The sequence below is a fragment of the Nyctereutes procyonoides genome, unplaced genomic scaffold (genome assembly GCF_905146905.1).
Source record: "Nyctereutes procyonoides isolate TBG_1078 unplaced genomic scaffold, NYPRO_anot_genome, whole genome shotgun sequence".
NCBI lineage: Eukaryota > Metazoa > Chordata > Mammalia > Carnivora > Canidae > Nyctereutes > Nyctereutes procyonoides.
The window spans coordinates 26793976-26816092 of NW_026575125.1; the positions used below are offsets into that span (position 1 = coordinate 26793976).

Genomic DNA, 22117 nt, shown 5'->3' on the forward strand with positions numbered 1-22117 from the left:
CATTCAGAATTCCATAAAAGTGAGTATCGGCATATAACATTTATAAGCTTTTCTCTGAAGTATGAAAACCTCACAGAATGTAAATTCTGCTGAAATTGTGTTGACAACATATGTGCTTCTCATGGTTAATAGTGTATACGATACTCTGGAAAATATACTCTGGTGACAAATGAATTGAAATCTGAAAATCTATTTCTTACAGAAAAAAATTCCCCAGGCTACTTCCCAAATTATTAATATTTTCAAAATTAAAGATGCAAGATTATGGAAATGGAATATTTTAGAATGAGAAACAATTTCTTTGACTAATCACAATTTTGATGTCGGATAATGCCATCAATAACTGTGTGTGTGTGTGTGTGTGTGTGTGTGAGAGAGAGAGAGAGAGAGAGAGAGAGAGAATGTGCAAATGTGTATGTATGCATGCAAGTAAAAATGTTTTACTTTATTTTTCTGCCACTTAAAAGAGTTAGTGTTTTGTTTTGTCTAGTGGCACTCAACTATCACTGAGTATTTACTTTTTCCTTATACCTCTTGGATAAAATGTGATGTGATAATGCGTATGGAACAGATGGCATATACTTTCCTTGAATTAAATTATGAGATGGTACCCTGCAATTTCAATTAAAGTATTCTTTTCTCTCCAAGACATCTTATTTACTTTGTCTTACACCATATCTTTGAACTTAACCAGTTCCATTTAAATATAAGTAAACCAATGTAGAAAGTTTCGATAATTTGTCTAGGTTCATAAAAAAACTGCAGAATTAAAAAGAATAGGTCAGTAGAATTGCTAGGGAAATTGAAGACCATCCATGTCTCTGGTTAAATCTCCTCATTTCAGTAAGGCAGGATATTGAAGTCTGAATCAGTTAAGTGATGTGCTCAAGATCATAGGCTACGTGGTTGGTAAAAGAACCAGAAGAGAAAGTAGGTCACCCAAATGTGGGTCCAGGACTCCTTTGACTCTACCTCATTGGCTCATTTAGGGCTTGGATAGATTAGCCAGACAGAAAGTCAATAAGGAATCAGTGGCTTTGAATGACACATTAGACCAGATGGACTTAACAGATACATACAGAACATTCTACCCCAGAAGAGGGGAATACAGATTCTTTTCAAGTATACATAGAACATACTCCAGGACAGATTATGTGATAACTCACAAAACAGTTTCAGAAAATTTAAGAAGATTGAAATCATATCACATATCTTTTCTGCCCACAACAGGATGAAACTAGAAATCAATCACAAGAAAACAACTGCAAGAAACACAAACACGTGGAGGCTAAACAACATGCCATTAAACAATCAATAGGTCGATGACAAAGTCAAAGAGGAAGCCAAGAAATATGTGAAGACAAATGAAAATGAAAACACAGAGATCCAAAAGCCTTTGGGATGCAGTGAAAGCAGTTCCAAGAGGGAAGTTTATAGTGATACAGGCCTACCCCAAGAAGCAAGAACAATCTCAAACAATTTAATCTTAGATCTAAAGGAAGTAGAAAAAGAATAAACAAAGCCCAAAGTTAGTAGAAGTAGGAAATAATAAAGAGCAGAGCAGAAATAAATGAAATAAGACTTATAAAAACAAGAGGAAATGTCAATGAGATTCAGAGCTGGTGTTTTGAAAGGATAAACAAAATGGATAAACCTTTAGTCAGACTCATCAAGCACAAAAAGGAGGACTTACTACGTACCTGGTAGGGGAGTTACCAAGATCACACAAAAAGAAGGAGGACTCAAATAAAATCAGAAACGAAAGAGGAGTTACCAAGGACATCACAGAAAGTCAAAGGATTGATTATAAAAGATTACTATAAAAATTACATGCCAACAACTGGGACAAGCTAGAAGACATGGATAAATTCCTAGAAACATACAGTCTTCTGAGACTGAATCAAGAAGAAATAGAAAATGTGAACAGATCGATTCCTAGTAATGAAACTGAATTGGTCATCAAAAAAAACCCCAATGGACAAAAGTCCAGGACCAGATGGCTTCACAGGTGCATTGTACCAAATATTTAAAGAAGGGTCAATACCGATCCTTCTCAAAGTATTCCCCTCAAATAGTAGAGCTTGGAGTTTTTATGTTTCCAATGTAGCTGGAGGCAGGAAGCAGAGCCCTATGAAACAACTCATGAATACTTAAAGGAATGTGCCATCCAGCGTAAATGAGAATAGTACAAGGAAGACTTCGTAGTGAATGAAGGAACAGCCAGAGAGGGAAATATTCAGTATGAGATTTGAAGGAAAAGGTGGAAGATGTGAGGAGGGATGGCGTTCCAAGTGTGAGGACCAGCAAATGTACATACCCAAACGGGTGAGTGAGAAAATTGGCAGAGAGCACGGATGGGGTTAAAAAGCAGAATCTTCGGGCAGCCCCGGTGGCTCAGCGGTTTGGCACCGCCTTCAGCTCAGGGTGTGATCCTGGAGACCCGGGATCCAGTCCCAGGTTAGGCTCCCTGCATGGAGCCTGCTTCTCCCTCTGCCTGTGTCGCTGCCTCTCTTTCTCTCTGTGTCTCTCATGAATAAATAAATAAAATCTTAAAAAAAGCAGAATCTTCTTGGCTCAGAGAACCCATGCCAGGGACTAAGTAGATCACAGCGCAGTGAGGAAGAACCGGGAGGTAGAGGGAGAACAGGAAAGGGAAGGGATGATCTGAGTCTTATCAGATAGAGAGTAGAGAGGCCACTAGCTTCTGATGACTCCACATGAATTTCATCACACCAATGATTTTTCTCTTGCCTGTTTTGTTCTGTTGTATCCTCAGTGCCTAGAAGAGTGCCAAGTACATAGTAAAGACTCAGTACTTACTTGTTGAATGAAAACGATAAATGAAAGAATGAGAAAAATATGGGCATTGACAAGACTAAAGTTCTTGAGCAAGGGGCTAATGTGCTAGAAATGTCCAAGGAAGAATAGTTTTTGTAAATGTGTCATGGATGATACCAGTGTGTGTCCTAAAGGGACAATTCTATCAATACAGAACGACATGATAGAGACTTACATAAGAATCATAATCACAGGAAGAGAAAAGGCATAGGGCCAAAGGAAAATAAATGGAGGGAAAGGGACACAATATAGACTTGGAACCGGAAGCACAAGGATACCTCTTCTGAGCCAATGGAATGCCAAGGGATACTTCAAAATCATTTGGATTCCAAACAGGTGACAGGGATTAAGGAGTGCACTTGTCGTGATGAGCACTAGGTGACGTATGGAAGCCCTGAATCCCTAAATGCTACCCCTGAAACTAATATCACACTGTCTTGTCTGTTCACTACCTGGAATTTAAATAAAAACTTAAAAAAATGGACACCTGTGTAATTAAGTACTGAAGTTTCTATATTTTGAAATAGAAAAATGGCTCCAGGATCCCTTTTAAGACATTGAGCCGACTGCCATCTTTTGTGGGATGTTGTGTTATACAGCTTAGGCGAACACAGGGCTGTTTCTCCGGGGTATCTTTGCAACTAGTTTTTAGTCGTAGTGACTTTTCACTATAGAATAACGCTGACAGAGGAACTGACTAGATTCACAAAGCCAGCTTCTAAGCGTCATGAATGGTTCTGTGTCTAACTCTTCTAGGGTCCAGCTATCCTGCTTCATCCCAAATCCCTGCCTCAACTTGGCTGCTTTTGGCTGAACCCTGCCATTCAGTCTGGCCTGACCGATACCCTTATATCAACGAAGTATCAGGAAGGAGACTGAGTCACTCTGACATGAAGAATTCTTTCTTTCTTTCTTTCTTTCTTTCTTTCTTTCTTTCTTTCTTTCTTTCTTTCTTTCTTTCTTCTCTCTCTCTCTCTCTCTCTCTCTCTCTCTTTCTTTCTTTTTGTAAGCGAGTGCTTATAACTGTATTATGAGAGAGGTCTAGTTAGAAGCTGGAACTGTTGATCTGGATATTTAAATTCTAGAATTTGCAGCACCTGAGATAAGCCAAGGTAACTGTTTTTGACTTGATTAATGACAGCAAGAATTAAACTGCAGGGGCTGGCATATGGGAAATTGCTGAGAAGGAAGAGCCCGTATTTGGGCTGACATGCTGTTTGCCGCTTTCGATTCCCCTTTCTTTTCATCAAGTTCACCTGAAGGAGAGGAAAGGCACTGAGTGATGTGTAGAACAGTTAGAGCACCTTTCTTCCCTGCAAAAAAGAATAACTTTCTTTTCTTTTACTTTATCCACTAATATCTTTCCCATTTCACACATCTCATTCCTTTTTAATAACAGATGTTATGAAAGTGGCCTTTGTCGTTACACACACTGACCTCTCTTCAAGTTTAAGTGATGGGAAGTGAACAGAGTCTCCCTGCCTTTGAAAATGCCACTGCCCATCATTGTTCCCAAGTCATCCTAAGCACATCGGCACAAACTTCAACAGACCAAGCAGGGAGATAAAAATGAGTGCTTTGGAAGCTGGGGTGCAAACTTGGGGGGGAAACCTTATAAGTAAAAATAAATCCTTTCCTACTCCTAGAATTACCTGTTTCTCTCTTCCATCCTTTCACTTATTTGTATTGATGTGAGTCTTACCTTTTCCTCTCTGCTTCATACCCTACAGGATAATATGATGGTGAAAAGCTCAGCCCCCGGAGCCGGACTCCCTGTATTCAATCTTGGATCTGCCACTTACTAAATAAATGACCTTAGGGAAATTATTTAGCTTCTCTGTGCCTCACTTTCTTCAAATATAAAGACAGAATAATAACAGTGTATCACGTAGGGCTGCTGACAGCATTAAATAGGTCAAGAAATATAAAATGTCCAGGGCATGGCACGATATGTGATGCACCGCGTTAATTGCTATCATTCTTATTATTCCACATTATGTACAGGTTTTTACAAGAGTACTTTTGAATTACTAAATTTCAGTGATATTTCCCCTTATTATCGAAGTAAATATGCTGTATGTCAAAAGTCTGGTCAATTTAGAACTATGAAGAAGAAAAAGAAATCTCCATTCCACAGACTTATGACCTAGAGGTAGTATCTCCTCCCAGTGTTCAGTGTGTTCCCTCATAACCACTGTGATGCCCCTTCGTCCTCTTCTACTACCCTCCACTCCTACGCCTCTTCTAGATGCAGAAGAAAGCACAAAATGTTTTTTTTTAAAATAAAAACACGTGAATTAGGGCAAGCAACTAACTGATTGGAAAGCAGGGGACCTGACTCCCACTCCCTGTACTTCCCATGTCATTTATGTGACACTGGGCATGTCACTTAACTGTCCCTGCTCTTTGCCCCTCCACCGAACCATCTCACAATGGGTAGAGAGAGAGCTTCACTCTGTGCTCCTTACACCAATGCTGAGATGCATCCATTAGCTTCTCAGGAGAAAGGTGCCCCAAAGAATGGGGCAACTATCTAAGAGAGGAGAGTAGGGACCACCTCAAGGCTTAGTTTCCAGAGGATGCAGTGGCAAACTCTGAGAGTTAAAGACCAGAAGTTTCTATAATCTCTCTCTAGCTGCCGGAGCTATGGAGAGGTCTCCTCACAAAAGTTTTAATTACGAGGCATTACGATATTTAAGGAATGTCCTCTGTTATGCATTTAGAATAATGCCAAAGAAAGAATTCCATGATAAACACACGTTAATTTTATCACTTTTTGTATAATCCTGTGGTAAGTCAAGAGAGAATCTATCAAATTAGGATAGCTGTGTTTCTCATTTAAATTCACTCTAATGTCTTAATATGCATCTCTCCCGTGGTTATAAAACATCACCATTTTAATCTAATCTGAACCCTCAAGTATCATCTCCATACCAAGCAAATGAATGATTCATTTATTCAAAATAAAATGAATCATTCTGAAATTGGGTGATTTACATAAACATATGAGATATTAGCTGCCTGAGCTAGGAATGGGAAGAAAATCTTCCCATTTTAAATCATTTTTGGCTTTTTTTGCCCCGGATCTTTTCTTACCTAATGTTGAGAGACTTTTTCCGAAGTTCGCTCCACTTGAAGTTCATGTTATCCAAACGTCTTTGCAACAAGGCTGCATCGTCAGAACCTTCCAGGGATCTCAGGACTTTTTGGCCATTTTCGTCCAGGTTGTGATAGATATCTGTGTGAGCTTCGATTTCTCCTTGGAGGTCCTACGGGACAGCAGGAAGAACATGGGTGGAATTACCAAACAAGAGACATTGGCTAGACATGAATTTGGAGAACCATAAAAAAATAAACTGCTCTTTCAAAAGACATTTCAGTTGGGCCCACTAACAAGAAGATGCACCTCCAACTCCCTCTTCTTGATGCATTGTCTCTTTATGCTATTATGTAGATTGGCAGTGGGCATCTTATGAGGTATAATACATTTAGTCCTTGACATTACAAATTGAAACATTATATATCTGCAACTTTACAAATTTCGTAGGTTACGTCAACTGGTCCGCAGACAAAAGATAATGTTTTCTGGAAGCGATATGAAATAAAATTCCATGATAAAGTGCACCCTAGGGCCAATCATTTCGTTACACTATGGGTTAAGTCATATTTTCCATGCACATAAGTGATCTGTAGAGTTGACTCTGACCATAAAAGCATGGAGAGACTAATAAACAAGGTTGTACTCGGTCCACAGCACCAGCACATTAATGGGATTCTATCGCAGGAGAGCATCTTCTTGACAATACACATTAGGTTCACCTTGGCATTATAGCATCACACATTCATTACAGCATCGTACATTTATTAGTAAGATCTCCCATTTAAAACACCGTCGTATTTTTAGGCTTGACAGGTAGAAAGTCCAGAGGACCTTGATAAGAGTTATGAGAAGAGCTTATACATCCAACCTCATTTGTATATACACAGATCAAGAAAATTATCACAGTAGAAGAATCTGACCTTTACATGGTATGTCTTCCTGTGTAACATTTTCAGCTTGAACCGGGGACTACAGCACTGATCCTGTTGCATAGCAAGCCTGAGAAAAACGAGCAGCTGAAAGAGCCCTGCTTTAAAATGCCAACTTTGCTTACATTCTGTCGACAGGATGAATTTCAGAGCGCAGGCCTCACCAGTCAATAATAATAAACGCTACTTTGTCCTCCTCACTACACGGCGGCCAGGCCTGTGGCTGTGGGAGGGACCTCAAAGAGAGGAGGCCTGGAATATGCAATGGACAGTTTATATTAAACAGCCAACTTTTCTTATCATTTTGCCATTATAAGCCAGAGACATTATAAATTCATTTTATATATGTGTTTCCCTCCTTGTTCCCAACAGAACAGTCCAAGCCAAAGGAACATTCCTTAGCGAGCTGCTGGGTACCAGCATTCCTTTCTGCCTACACAATGAATGGAGGCTTTGTACATTATCTGACTTGCTTTTAGAGATTTGTATGCTTCTGTTCAACAAGTTGAAAAATTCATTCTGAAGTCCCAAACAATTGGATTGATCTGTGTAACCAGAAACTTTCTTTTTTCCACTCCCTCTTTCTAAAATGGAATTAAATGACTCTTCTGAAGTAAGGGGCCAGTGGCAGCTGTAACATGTTAGTGATTCTGAAGAACTGGCCTGTGTTTTCTGTCACGGACTCTTGGATTCTGAAAGTTGCACATGTCAGGTAGATGGACAATGAATGTCTCCCGTCACTCTCTTTGGCAGCCAAAGTATCACAGATGGACCCTAAAGAGAACTCTGTCCCATTCTCTGTGACTGGAAGTCACAAGGGGGAATACGGATCGAAGTACATTCCGAGTTGAAAGAAGGGAAATACTCGAACAGACCGAGCAGCCTCTATCTGTATCCCGTCACAAACAGGCTCTTTCTGGAAGGGAATACCTCGATTTTGAAACTAGTTCCTGTGGTGGAAAATTGGTATTGGGCTTCTTGCAGAATGGGGTTGATCAAACATATGTCTCTTCCATGTGCACGTATGTACATGGCAAAACCTGCCCTCCTGAATTTGCCACTTCTTCAGGAAAAGAGAAAAGTGAGGTTAATTTATCCAAAACAATCAGGACTCAAAACCAAACAGATCTAAGTTATCCACATAATTCCCCCACTTCTCTCTTTTTACTTAACTTTTCTTCTTGTTGTATTTGATGGAAAACTTTGCCTCAGAGGACAAACTTAGAGGATTGAAACCAAGCCTTTAGTTGTTCAAAAAAATAAGATACTTTCTGACTAATTCAACCAGATTTCTGCATTAACATGCATATAAGTGAGAGTTCACTTGAATTTTTATATCCTCCATTTATAGCAGGACCCAGACTCAATTAATAGTTCCTCAAGATCATGTATATCATGAAGTCATTGATACCTTCTTGGAAAAATGAGAGGTCTTCCCAAGCATAAATAGGAAGCTGATCCATAAATTTGCTAGTTTTCATCTTTGCCATTTCCATTATACCCCATATAAACATCTTTGTTGCATCTTCAAAAAAGAACTACACGTAAAATCAATAAACCAGTATTAATTGAGGACTATTTATCTAGTCTCAGCACTGTGAGAAAATGAGAGGAATACAAGAGACAGTTCTGTCTTTACGTTTCCTAAACCCTAGTATGTGCTTTTTTATTTAAGTCATTCCTGTTACCAACTAAATACTGATGAGAATTTCCTACCATGCCTCATAGATGTTGGGATAGAAACCCCCCCCCCCTTGGAAGTTCAGAGTGACTGAAGTCAAGTCTTGGCACCGGCAGTAAGGTGACTCTCAGTTTGGTACTCCTTCTCGGGGTCATGGTGCTGGTTGAGAGTGACAAATGACACATGAACAGTAAAGGGTACAAAACACAGATGTGTACCACTCTGTTCTTCCTCCTGGCCCTGGGAAGTACACGTTTTCTTTGTTCTTCATATGAGAACGCTGAGGTGGAGAGATGTTTAACGGACTCACCTAAAGTCATATCTTCTAAATATTAGAATTAGAGTCCTTTTGACTCTAGAAGACCTTGGGCTGTCCCCACCACCCCATTTGCCACGAGTGCTGGTTGTAAGCGACAGTAGTTGCTGTAGCTGAAAGAAAGACAGCTACTGCTGACAAGGGGGGTGGGGTGAGGGGGTCATCTGTGGAGGCAAAAGCATCTGGAAAGTCGGCATTACTGATTTTGGTCATAGATTTACCCAAACAGATTGATTTCTTCTGAATGAAAAATGGAATCCTGACTACCTTTTTCACTCCTTATTTTACAATTGGGCATCTGGGACCGTCTGTGAGCACAAACTGTGTGTGCTGAAGAGGTCTCCTTACTACAAAACATCCTTGCTGCCAGAACAGAAATTCCCCTTTCAGTAATGTGTTCCTTTGTCTACAAGAGCCATATGAAGGACACCTGGGTGGCTCAGTGGCTGAGCATCTGCCTTCGGCCCAGGTTATGATCCCGGGGTCCTGGGATCAAGTCACACATCAGGCCCCCTGCAGGGAGCAGGTTTCTCCTTCTTCTTCTTTTTTTTTTTTTCAGGTTTCTCCTTCCACCTGTGTCTCTGCCTTTATATCTGTGTCTCTCATGAATGAATAAAATATTAAAAAAAAGAGCTATGTAAACATGACATTAAGTAGTGACTTGATACATCAGGATCAAGGCAGCTTGCCCATGTTCTTCTGGGATGGCAGGTCGGTAGGCAATCTGCCCAGCTACAGGACTCAGGTAGCCCGCTCAAAAATGGAGGTGAGTATTGGTGAGGAGTTCAAGGCTTTTTTTGAAAAAATTTTTTAGGAGGTTGGCATGCTGTAGTGATTTTCAGTACAAGAGGGCAGCATGAGCCCTAGGTGGGAGAGGACATGGACATGGACAGGTCAGGTAGGAAGGGACACACTCACACCGGCATTAAATGTAGTTTTCTACAGTGGTGGTGTTTGTCTTCAGATGAAGCTTTGGCTCAGGAACCACAGAAAAGCAGGTGGTGGGTAGAGAGAATTCTCAGAGGATAGCCCACCTGGACAAAATGGAATTTTTGCAGGCATTTTAAAGTAGTTTTATCTCACTTCTGACTGGTTTTAGAAGTAGGGAGAATCCCATTTCCTGGAGAGCCTCTTCAAATCTCACACCCTCTTCCTGTCTGAGAGTCTAGCCTCCTCCTGTCCTCAGTGCTCTTTCTCAGCCTCCAGAGAAAACGATGGCAAAGTGCAGTTAAGTAGACATGGTTTGGGTCTGTCCCTTCTCTTTCCCTTATTAGCTGCGTTAGGTTTGAAAACTCTTTAATCTCCTTGGCTTCACTAAATATTAAATAATAATACCTCCTGGCTGGATTGTGGAGAATCTTACATGGAATAGTTTTTGTAAAACACTTTGAACAGTGTCCAGAACACAACAGGCCTTTACTCTAAGAGTTTCTCTTCTAAGTGGATTAGGGTGGAAATCAAGTGATAGACTTTATGAACTCATACAACTTTGAGCCTTGAAGGATGGATAAAACAGAGAGGCAGAGGGAAGAGGGTTTTCTCACTGGGAAGATGAGTATAAGAATGGCAGAAGGTGGGAGTGAGTTTGGCTTATGAGCAAGAACAATGAACCGCACATCCTGATTGGAACGGATGATGTGTGTTAGGAAGCAATGGGTGGAATGTAGCTGAAATCCTTAAACCAAGCGGGATGAAGACCTTCTTTCAGAAAGTCACTGAGAAGGAGAGTTTATAAGGAAGAATAGGATAAACACAATATCATGGAATATTACACTTGTGCTATCTCATTCAACAAGTAGAGTGACCCATAGTGTCCCTAAGTAATAGGACAACTGGGGAAGAATATGAAAAGTTATAAAGGTTTTACTAGAAGAAAAATAAAGAAGAGAGATGACAAGAATCAGTTATGGTGACACTTTTTTTTTTATTATCTAAGCAAAGGGTTATGATACTATTCCACAACATCATGGGTAACAGTATCCTAATGTTTTCTTTCCTATGTACAGGGAATTATTTGTCTCTAAAAAAGAACTCAGCAAATGATGACCTCCCTATCTTGAATACAACCAAGAAGTCAGCAAGAAAACTGGCAAAAAGATATAGGAAGAATAAATGTAAGTGGTCACATCTCCCTATAAAATTCATTACAGACACACAATGTCTAATCTTTTCTGAAAGTAATTAGTATGTAAATAATGATAAGGCCATTAGTTCCTCTTTACTGATAACTTTCACCTAATTCAGATATAGTTGATAGGAAAGGAAAAAAAGTGGCAATCTGATTTCCAAGAACTTAAAAGGTCAGAAACAGAAGCTCCAAAACAGGAGGGAAGCCATCCTTAAGGGCTACACCGCAAGTGGCAAGGAGTGACACCCAACAGAGACCCAGAAAGGTGTGGAAGGAGCCGCAGGCACACATAGGTGACTGGGGTTACACCAGGTGGCAGCTAGCAGCCCTACATCTAGCCCTTGAAGGCATCACCTAACTTTCATGTGAAGCCAAATCATTAATGTTAGTAATGAAGTTCCTAAATTCAGCAGAAAAAGCAGATTTATGTTCAGTAAACTCTATTTAAGAAGGAAGTAGTAGATATAAAAGCTCTTTAAATGAATTTATCCAACACAGCTATCCTGGAAAGGTGTTGATGCTTGAAAGCAGTTCAACAAACAAAAATACACATACAAAAGTAAAACTCCCTTAGCTTGGCTATCCAGAATGACTTGCAAAATACAGGCTCTAAATACTTGAGGTTTGGGAGCATACACACGTACATACACACACACACACCCCACATATTCCATTATGAGAACAGAAGTTGAGAGTAAATCTTTATAAACGTTTACAGCAATCCAAAAATAAAAAGCATGGGGTTGCATTTTGTGTCTGGTTTTTGTAGGTTTTAAGAGTAATTCATTTTTATTGCATGTTGCAAAAGTATCAGTCTGGTATGGATTGGACATTAAAACTAGCAAAACAAAACAGAATTATCCTTCCTAATGGATTTTTTTTTTTTGAGAAGCACCCATATAAAGGAATTGGATCTACAATCTTGACCTTATAAGGACTCTAATCTAACCACCAGACGTTCCTAACTCACTCAGGAAATGCAGTTGGGTACAGACTCGCAGAGGGTGTGACTGTTTTGCCCTATTTTATATGTGGCCATTGCAATCCTTGTAAAAGCAGCAGAGTTGTCATCCCAAGAGAAACAAGAGTTAATTTGAGGACTGCCGTTTGGCTCGGAGCCTGGTTGCTCTAGGTAGATAAGGAGTGTGTTTTCAGGTCCACTGCATCGCAATGCATCTTAAACGAGCAGCTATGGATTTAGGAGTCCACAGGCTGTGCTTTAAAAATGGCTGTTATTAAGGTCCTCAGAGACTATTATCCTGCAGGGTTTGTTGTCTTTGCTTTCATATCTCATTCGAAAATTCTCACACTTATGCAACTAGAACAGTGGAGAGAAAGGATATGCTCTCCTGCCTCAGTACATTCCCAGGTGCAAACCTTTATTTCAAAATCTAATCTTTAAAAATGCCTGGCCTAGGGTGGATTACCCCGGAGGAAACTGAGCAAAATCCCATTTGTCAGACCGCCTTAAGCCATTCTAAGCTCGGGTAACACGTGATTGCCTTCTCTCCTTGTCTGACCCTTTGGTTTACTCTAGCCTTCAAATTACTTTTTAAAACTGAAGAGTTCACTTCAGATGTACTAGGTTGGAAGTAAGATGAGAAGTGTCTTTTCTGCATCGCGTTTTTCCTAGTTTCTTTTTATTCTGTCACAGTGCAGAAATGTTCTGGATATTTATTCATCATTCAAACATACATTTGAGTACCTATTGTACTTCCAAGTCTTCACTAGGAGCCAGGAGAACACATATAACGTAAGAAAGTCCCAGCCCTTAAGTTCCCCATTCCTTCCTTCCCTTCCTCCCTTCCTCCCTACTTTTCCTTCCTACCACTAATATTTCACATATTAGCATCTAGGCCCACAGTGGTGAAAAACAAACCAACTTCTACCTTATTGATGTTACCACAGCATAATAGGATGAACAGAATGAATGAGAAATAGAATAAATGGGAAAGAAATCCATTTGTACATATTATTTGATCCCCATAACCAAAGAGTACCCCCCCACCACATGTACACCATTCTTTCCACCACAGCAGACATGACATACTATAAAAGTATTTGAGAATGATTATCTGGGAGGCAGTTTTCAGGGTTAATGGCATCAGAGAGAGAATAGAGGCAGGAAATTAGCTGATAGGCAGCCTTAGCCATTCTTCTTTTATTTTTAAATTATTTTTAAAGACTTTATTTATTTATTCATGAGAGACACACACACAGACACACACACACACACACACAGAGAGAGAGAGAGAGAGAGAGAGAGAGAGAGAGAGAGAGGCAGAGATACAGGCAGAGGGAGAAGCAGGCTCCATGCAAGGAGCCCGATGCAGGACTCGATCCCGGGACTCCAGGATCACACCCCCGGGCCAAAGGCAGGAGCTAAACTGCTGAGCCACCCAGGCATCCCCAGCCTTAGCCATTCTTGAACCAGTAATATGGTGGCTCCAAAATCAGGAAGGAAGGAGGAGGGATGCTAGCATCATGGAGTGCTTGTAAATTACAGAAATAGCTCCTGTGTGACTCACTTTCATCCTTCTCTTGCTCTACCTTTGGAAGGCAGAATCAGGCAAAGTGATAACTATTTGCAAAAGCATTTTAAAGGTAGAAATGGTATTTTAAGTTTCCTTTCCCTAGAAGTAAGACAAATATTATATATGCTGTGTTTTATTTACTTTTTAAAAAAGATTTTTTATTTATTTGAGAGAGATTGGGGGCAGAGCAGAGGGAGAGACTCTTCAAGCAGACTCCCCACTGAGCGTGGAGCCCCACATGGGGCTCTATCCCACCACCCATTCCATGACCCATGAGATCACCACCTGAGCCAAAACCAAGAGTTGGATGCTTAACAGACTGAGCCACCTAGACGCCCCTCTATATGCTGTGTTTTAAACACACATATACACACACTTCCCCCTTGGTGCCAAGTAAATTACAATGACAAGGCAAGGGCACTGACATCCAAGCCACACATAGGCACAGGGGACTCTCACCTAAACTACATTCTATTAGGTGTTCCTAAGACTATGGGAGTGGGTTTTAAAGGACACACAATCCTAAGAAAGGTGGGGGTAGAGTAACACTGTAAGGGATGTTTTAAAACAGCTAATGTGCTATGGACACAGTGAGGAGCTAATGTCGGTACCTATTTGGCTCCACGCTTAGGTTATAAAAAAGAATGACATGCCTTCATGATGTTGGTGTTGGAAGATAAAACAAGACCTTAGGCGGGCTGTTTTCTTTTTCACTAATATAACTAAAATTCATATAAAAACCTATACTGTGTTGCAGTATTTTTCCAGATATTGCTATATGGCTTCATTGCTCATAATTGGGTATTTCCTGCATGAGACATCTTTCAGAATATCATCACCAATGGTAATCTTGAAAGGTCTTCACACTTAAACTCTAGATGGCACATTTAAATCATAGAGACAGCCACATATGAAAAGTCTACAATGTTGAAGGTACTTTTGGTTTTGTATTATGTTTTATGTGCAGGAATCGGCCTGTTTGAAGATAACTATCCTTATCTGAGAAAGACCAGATGGGCCTTTCCGACACTGAAACATATTTATTATTGCAGAGCCACGATGAGGGGTGGGGGTGGAGTAGAGGGATAAAACGGGGCAGGAAACTAATACTTATACTCCTTATAAATCCTCTACATCAACTCTATGAAGTCAGCTCTCTTATCCCCCAGTTGAGGAAACTACAATTTGGAGAGATGAAAGTAACCTGTCCAAATCCCACAGCTGTTAGGTAGCAGAAGCAAGATTAGGGTACAGATCTATCTGAATTGATATTCTTTTGGTTTCCCCTAATTCCTCCCCACTCTTCAAATATAAAGCAAGTTACTTCTGAATTGGGCTACATGTAATAGACCACAATAATTAATTCATTAGGATACTTGTGAAATACTGAGTGTGTTCAATCTTCTGTGATGCTTGGAGAGGAATGGCCAGGCCACTGAGTTAGATTCTGGTTAGGTATTTCCTTATTTATTCCTCCTCAATCCACTCTGAACTTACACTTTTCATGATTTGAATGGCTTTAAAAGAGCAGAATACATTCTTATTCTTAAATAGGTAACTATTTTCCCATGGACCAATATACATCTGGTTATATTTATCTATACAATTTGTCTATATTATATACAGAATTAAAAGTTAGAAAAGCCCTTATTTATGAATCTCTTTGTCACAGAGCTATTTCTTTTCTCTCTAGAGAATCTGTGTAGTTCAAGACTGTATATTAGAAAAAAGCAATTAGGTGATGTCAAGTCTCATCTTATCCCAACAGCAAGATGTAAGAAGAAAGCAAGAACATATGGCAAAGTGCCATAATTATTTTTGATAATACACTAGAAATCATAACAGTCATGTAGCTAATTTCCTCTGGTTCATTTTAATTATGAAGGTTGTAAATGCAGAACAACTTTATTCCATGCCCCACCCCTCCAAAGAAACCCCTCCTAATATCCTAACCCAACCACAAACAACCCTACACTGAGGCAATTGTTTGGAATAGTTTAATGATATCATAAATCTAAGATGATTTTATATCTTTTCACTTTAAATAGCAGGAGAGTTTGCAAATAATTCACAAATACACATTGGATACAACCATATTCATTTATGGGTACTCATTAGTCTACAGCTTAGATGAATGAATTTTAAAATGAATTCTAGGTATCCATAAAGTGTGAATGTTAAAGAAGGTTCTAGTATCATGATGTTAACTGAAGTCCTACTGACATAATTAAGTCTGATTCCCTGTTGTTCTTTGGTGAGTTAATTTCTGTCTACTACCAAGTAGAGCAAATGTTTTTTCTGGAGCTTGTAATGGTTTTTGTTTTTGTGCCTAGGGAGTTACTTCCCCCTATTTAGCTTTTCTTCTCTCATGGAGCAGGGTGGATGGTGATTGGGAAAAAACATACTCCCTTTTACAATGTATAAAGAAAAGGAAGAAGAAGGTATATGCATATGGACATTAATATAAAGATAGGTAACACTGGCATATCGGCCAAAGGAAATCCCATAAGTGAGAAAACTGGCAAAATATCTAGGATGTTTCTTCATTCCTAGAACCCACTGTGCTAAAGCCAGAAGCCCACTCATTAGTTTTCAGTTGCATATCCACTAATCTTTCTCAAAGCATTCAGTTCAGTTCAGAACATCCTAGAGACCTTGGACTACTTTGTTGAAACAGACCCAGGGCATTCTTGGCATTTGGCCAGGCAATGATGCTTCTTTCATCTGAGAACAGGTACATTTGAAAAACTATCTCCAGGAGAGTAAGGCTTGTGAAGACTTAGATGTTTCCATGCCCATGAGATAAATTATATAAGTTTTAATAAAGGACTAGAACAGAGAAAAGGAGGTCTTGACAGTTTATTTTACATCACAAGAATTTTTTTTGTGGGAGCTACATTGGAATATGTCACCAAACACTGGAAACCTACCTCACAGTGCCCTGAGTAAGAAAGGAAAAATGATAGATTTCATCATTGTCAACTGATCTGGAATATAAATCAAGAAGTATGGTCACCCCATCGAAAGATGAATGGATAAAGAAGATGTGGTTTATGTATACAATGGAATATTACTCAGCCATTAGAAACAACAAATACCCACCATTTGCTTCAACGTGGATGGAACTGGAGGGTATTATGCTGAGTGAAGTAAGTCAATCGGAGAAGGACAAACAGTGTATGTTCTCACTCATTTGGGGAATATGAATAATAGTGAAGGGGAATATAAGGGAAGGGAGAAGAAATGTGTGGGAGATATCAGAAAGGGACACAGAACATAAAGACTTCTAACTCTGGGAAATGAACTAGGGGTGGTGGAAGGGGAGGAGGGCGGGGGGTGGGGGTGAATGGGTGACGGGCACGGAGGGGGACACTTGACGGGATGAGCACTGGGTGTTATTCTGTATGTTGGTAAATTGAACACCAATAAAAATTAATTTATTAAAAAAAAAAAAGAAGTATGGTCACCCCAAGAAAGAGAAGTGGTAAACATATTATGTCCATAGTGCCTTACTCTTCTCGGATAAGGACAGAAGGACTATATAGTTGTTGTGAATCTCTGTCGAAATTTCTGGTATAGTTGAGAGTTTACTTTACCACCAGGGGACTGAGAAACCACTGTGGATGATACTTGACTATTAATGTTACCTTGAGTAGAAAAATAGAGGGACTTGGTGAAAAACCCTTTTGCCTGGTACTGTTAGAGTTTTGTTCCTTTCTGACTTTATGATTTTTCCCTTTTGTAGATTAACAGCAAGATGGGGGGGTCTCACCCAAATCACATCTGAAAATGATCATAAAACCATAAGATATAAGTTATTTCAATGACCCCACAGTCTCCTGAAAAAATCTTAAGTGATCATATTATATGATAATGCCAAAGTGAAAGGGAGCAATTAGCCTTGTCACCAAGATTTGCAGATGCCATCACACTTGTGATGACATATGAGCAGGGTCTTGAGGGATGAGTAGGTGCTGACCAGGAAAGAAGTGAGAGGATGAAATTTGAGCAAGAGTAAAGTTGAAGATGAGATGAGATGAGACAAAGTACACATCAAAGCTGAGTAACTCTATGTGGCCAGAGGGAAGGGCTCATGGTGGGGGGTGGGTGGGCAGGGGGTAGAGGGGTTTGTTTTCTCTGTGTCATCCACAAGTAGCTGTGAGCATGAACTTTGGCATCATGTATTGGTAACTTGTCTAGCGCAGTGGTTCTCAAACTTGAGCGAGCTCAAGAATCACGGGGAGGGCTTATTAAAACACAGGCTGGGCCCCAACCCCAGAGTCTGTGATTCTGTTGCTCAGGTGTAGAGATCAAGAATTTGCATTTCTAACAAGTTTCCAGGTGCTACTTCAGGCACTGACCTCCTTTGAGAATGAACACTGGTTTAGTGTAATGAGACTTCACCTCCTAGACATCATGAATGCCTTCATGTAAATGATGGATCCTCTCCTGAGAAACCTGTACAAGTATTTGGAAACACAATATATGGCCTCTAATTGTATGAGCTTCCAAGACCCTCTATGAGGAAATAGAGGGTAGTATCCTGCTGGCAGCTACCTTCACCTGCAAGAAATACAATGAATTAATGAAGACAACATATCTTTCAAGTACTGTTTCAATGGGAAACTCCCAGGAACAAGGACACATTGAAAAATATTACTATAATATGATTTTGCTGATTTCTGCCTCTTGGAATTGGTCAGTGATCCCAGGCACAAAATGACTATATTTGGGGGTGGGTGCATGTTAAAGGACATCTTTGGGTTCTACAAAACATTTCCTGTTACTCTAGCCCCAGTCAAGTAGCCTGGCCTTTGCCCATTCTGACCCACCACCTTCTTGGGCAACAGGACATAGAAGAGGTAGGGCAAGCGACAGGGAGGAAAAAGGTGCACTGAGCGAGGGGCCTGTCAGGAAAGACACAGAAGCTGGTGCTCCAGGTGAAGCATAGCTATGGCCTGAGCATATCCTCCTGGTAGCTTGGCAGTACAGTTCAAGATGGAAGAAAAAGATCATCAAGAATGTGCTTACAAGAAAACTTCAAATCATTTGTGCGACAGAGAGGAGACAACACCTACTGTAGAGAAAAGGACATTTTGACTTTACTCTTTCCCTATGAATCCTCCTCATGTGCTTTCCATAACCCAGTGGCCTAGATATTTTTAAATAACCTTGAGAAGAAAGCAGAAGTGTTCTTTATTTCATGAAAAGAAAGCCATCTTTCATTTCCAGAATCTCAGGCCCACTCTACATGCATGCATGGAGTCCAGAACATGAGGCAAATGCTGTATTATTCATTTTGGCCACTATAAATTCAAGCAATGGGTCTGAGGTTGGGAGAAAAAGTGCCACGAGAAGAGTGCAGAACTCTTCCTTGGGTTTATGGAAGAAGAGATGGTGCTACAGGTACAAGTGCCCTGTGATAACCAGGGGGATACACCTCAGAGTCCATGGCAGCATTCTGTTACCCTCTGGGAGGTTTTGCCTAAAGCCAGGAAAACTCTGTCTGATGATGATGTTTTAGCTGCTAATTCATCTCCCTCCATCTTCATTTCTTCTCAGCTAACTTTTGTTGGGTTTCATCATGGGCACATTTACAAAGCAATTTCCATAATGATAAAATTTCTCTCTCTCTTTTTAAAAGATTTTATTTATTTACTCATGAGACACATACACACACACACACACAGAGAGAGAGAGAGAGAGAGAGAGAGAGAGAGAGAGAGAGAGAGAGAGGCAGAGACACAGGCAGAGGGAGAAGCAGGCTCCATGCAGGGAGCCCGACATGGGACTTGATCCCAGGTCTCCAGGATCAGGCCCTGGACTGAAGGCAGCACTAAACCGCTGAGCCACTGGGCTGCCCTGATAAAACCTCTTCAAATGAGATTTAGAATGTAATTAAAAAGCAGATCTGAAGTGGTAGCAGCATTGTTGTGCAGTGGCCACACATCATCATGCCATGGAGCTAGCCCATGGCAAGACCCCAATTTTGCTCTGGTAAGATTACATTCCTTGTTTCGTGCTAATGGCTTGGTTAGGAAAAAAAATAAAAGAAGATAAGACAGCTTCTCCATTGGAGAGATAAGTCCAGGAATATGAGTTAGAGTTTTGTACCCTCCTCCATTCACTCTGTATCTTAGACTTCAGAGGTTGCAAGAAACTTCTCCAACATGGAGGCGAATACTGACAAACGGACCAGAGAAAGCCGAGAGGATTTGCTTGCCCAGAGAGGTGGATATCCATAAATCCTTTGGCCTATTCTCATGGTTTTAAGCGCCATCACTAGAAAAGTGGAAACTATGCATTATGGTTCCCTGAACGGATGAATGCTTGCTCCTGGAAAACTGCCTGGTGTCTGAGAAAGCAAGAAAATGTTCCTTGGGCAGATCCAGTTTTGAAACCTCAAAAGTAACCTGGCTGATTCTTCACTATAAAATCAACGTGACTTTAAGCTTTGCAATTTCCCAAATATCTGGCCTACTCAGATCCTTGCTCATCATAAGTATCTCCAATTATGATATTTATCAAATGATAGGAAATGATTTTTATTAAAACCAGGCTTCTGGTTTACATGTGGATAGCTAATCATATCATATGATTTGGAAATTACATATATATGTGTGTTGTGTGTGTGTGTGTGTGTGTGTAATCACACAGAGCGAATCAAGTCCTTCAAAAGACTAGATTTAGATCTAAGATCATAATTAAATAATGGATCCTGAGCATTTAAAAGAGGACACCATCTATTCATTACCTTCTCTTTTCAACATATCATGAGGAGTTTCATTGGATGACAAGGCCATATAATGTCTGACTTAGAACACTGAGAATTCCACCAATTTTTTTCTGTTTTTCTCTTTGATAGAAATATAAATAATTTGTTTGGCACAACCCTTTGTTTATGGAATCAAATTTATCCTTGTGATGTTGGAAGTTACAAAATAACTCATGGGTTTTAAAATACCATTAGATGTATGAAATTAAATTATAGTCATTAAAAAATAATTCGCTGATGATGACCAGTTCTCATCTAGTAGCTACCATGCTTTTCAGTGCAATACTGTTTTGATAGGCAGAAGTAAGACACTAGGTTCAAAGAAAGTACACTTTTGAAGAGAAAATGAACCTACTGTACCTCTGAAGTAAAAACAATTTATGTCTCCTTTATTCCAAAGAAAGCTCACAAATTAATCTGCAAAACCCACCTTCCTTATCAAAGATGCAATGCTACTTTCGATTTGCATTAATGGCAAACACTTCATGGGAAGTTTGATTTCACCGTAATAATAACCTCTTTTAGCTAAATAACTCGTCAACCCTTGATTAAAGTTTTCTGCTAAAGAATTCCCCTTCTTCCCACTCAGCACCAGCAATAAAAGGATTGAAGAGACAGCACCATTCTCTGTAGGACTGTGTGCTAGCACTCACTCAGCCAGACCTTCACTGCCTGATTTCATTGCCATGGAAAGTCCTCCAGGATACCTTGGAGAGTGGCTACTTCGATTATAGCTCCCAACATCCCACTGCTTCCAATTACTACTGATTTTCTGTTACAATCAGTAGCCTTGAAACTTGAACTACCTAACTGTTTTAAATGCAGAAGAGAAAATCCTAGGGAAAATGGGCAACAAAAAGAGTTTCCGTGTTTCTGAAGAGCAGCATTGTGCTTGCATGATTGTTTTTCATCAGCCTTGACTTCTCTGAGAGGCAGTATTTCTTTTCATGCTCCAGGCTGACATTTCTTCTCACTAAATAGTTAATTAGCATGGTGCAAATACAGCAGTCTTCCTTTTGAAATAAGTAAAAGCAGTCCCCAACTGACAAAGAGTTTTGTAACCAAAAGTCATTTGCAAGTCAATGGTTCAGAACCCAAAACTCAAATTTCCATGGAAATGTGAGTCATATATATATATTTCAGGCCAGAAAATAGACAGCTATTTGATCTTTAATATTGATGATCTATGCCATTCTGATAGCATTACTTTGGGTTATGTGATTTGGGAGGCATGCATTTTGGGGGGTATAAAAGGGAGAGGAATTATGAAAAGAAACTATTTCTCTTTGAATCCCAAGTCTGTCCAATGCAGAAGAGTAAGCAAAGGAGATCTGAGTAGGCACCTGCCCATCTCGTTCTAACTTCTGGTGGTCAGTCTTTTCAACACCCACATTTCCTCATGTTCTAATAAACCTTCCTTCTCTCCCACCTGTTGAAAATTGTATTCTTTGAGCATAGTTGGCCCACTTTCACATCCTGGAAGGTTTTTATGTTTTAAAAAGAGGAAGATGAGTTAAACCAAATGAATCACAGATTGGTAGGATTTCAGAGTATGAGAATGCAAAGTGAAATTTTCAGGTGGTAGTAAAAGTGTCTGGGGGCAGAAAGGATTCAGCCATTCTTGCTAGGTTAATTCTATGGATTGGGGATCCCTGGGTGGTGCAGCGGTTTGGCGCCTGCCTTTGGCCCAGGGCGCAATCCTGGAGACCCGGGATCGAATTCCACGTCGGGCTCCCGGTGCATGGAGCCTGCTTCTCCCTCTGCCTGTGTCTCTGCCTCTTTCTCTCTCTCTGTGTGACTATCATAAAAAAAAATT

At 40.1% G+C, this 22117-nt stretch overlaps 1 protein-coding gene across 8 annotated transcripts in view; it reads right to left on the bottom strand.

Annotated features, from left to right (window-relative positions):
* Positions 1–22117, bottom strand: part of DMD (dystrophin) — a 2039779-nt gene that overhangs the window by 361424 nt on the left and 1656238 nt on the right. For 6 of the 8 annotated variants that reach the window (XM_055339022.1, XM_055339018.1, XM_055339021.1 and 3 more), the window contains one exon: positions 5935–6107. In XM_055339022.1, coding sequence (XP_055194997.1) covers positions 5935–6107 — 173 coding nt within the window. Of the gene's footprint in view, positions 1–5934; positions 6108–6858; positions 6919–22117 lie in introns of those variants that run through there. The other 2 variants (XM_055339023.1, XM_055339025.1) reach the window with 1 other exon arrangement.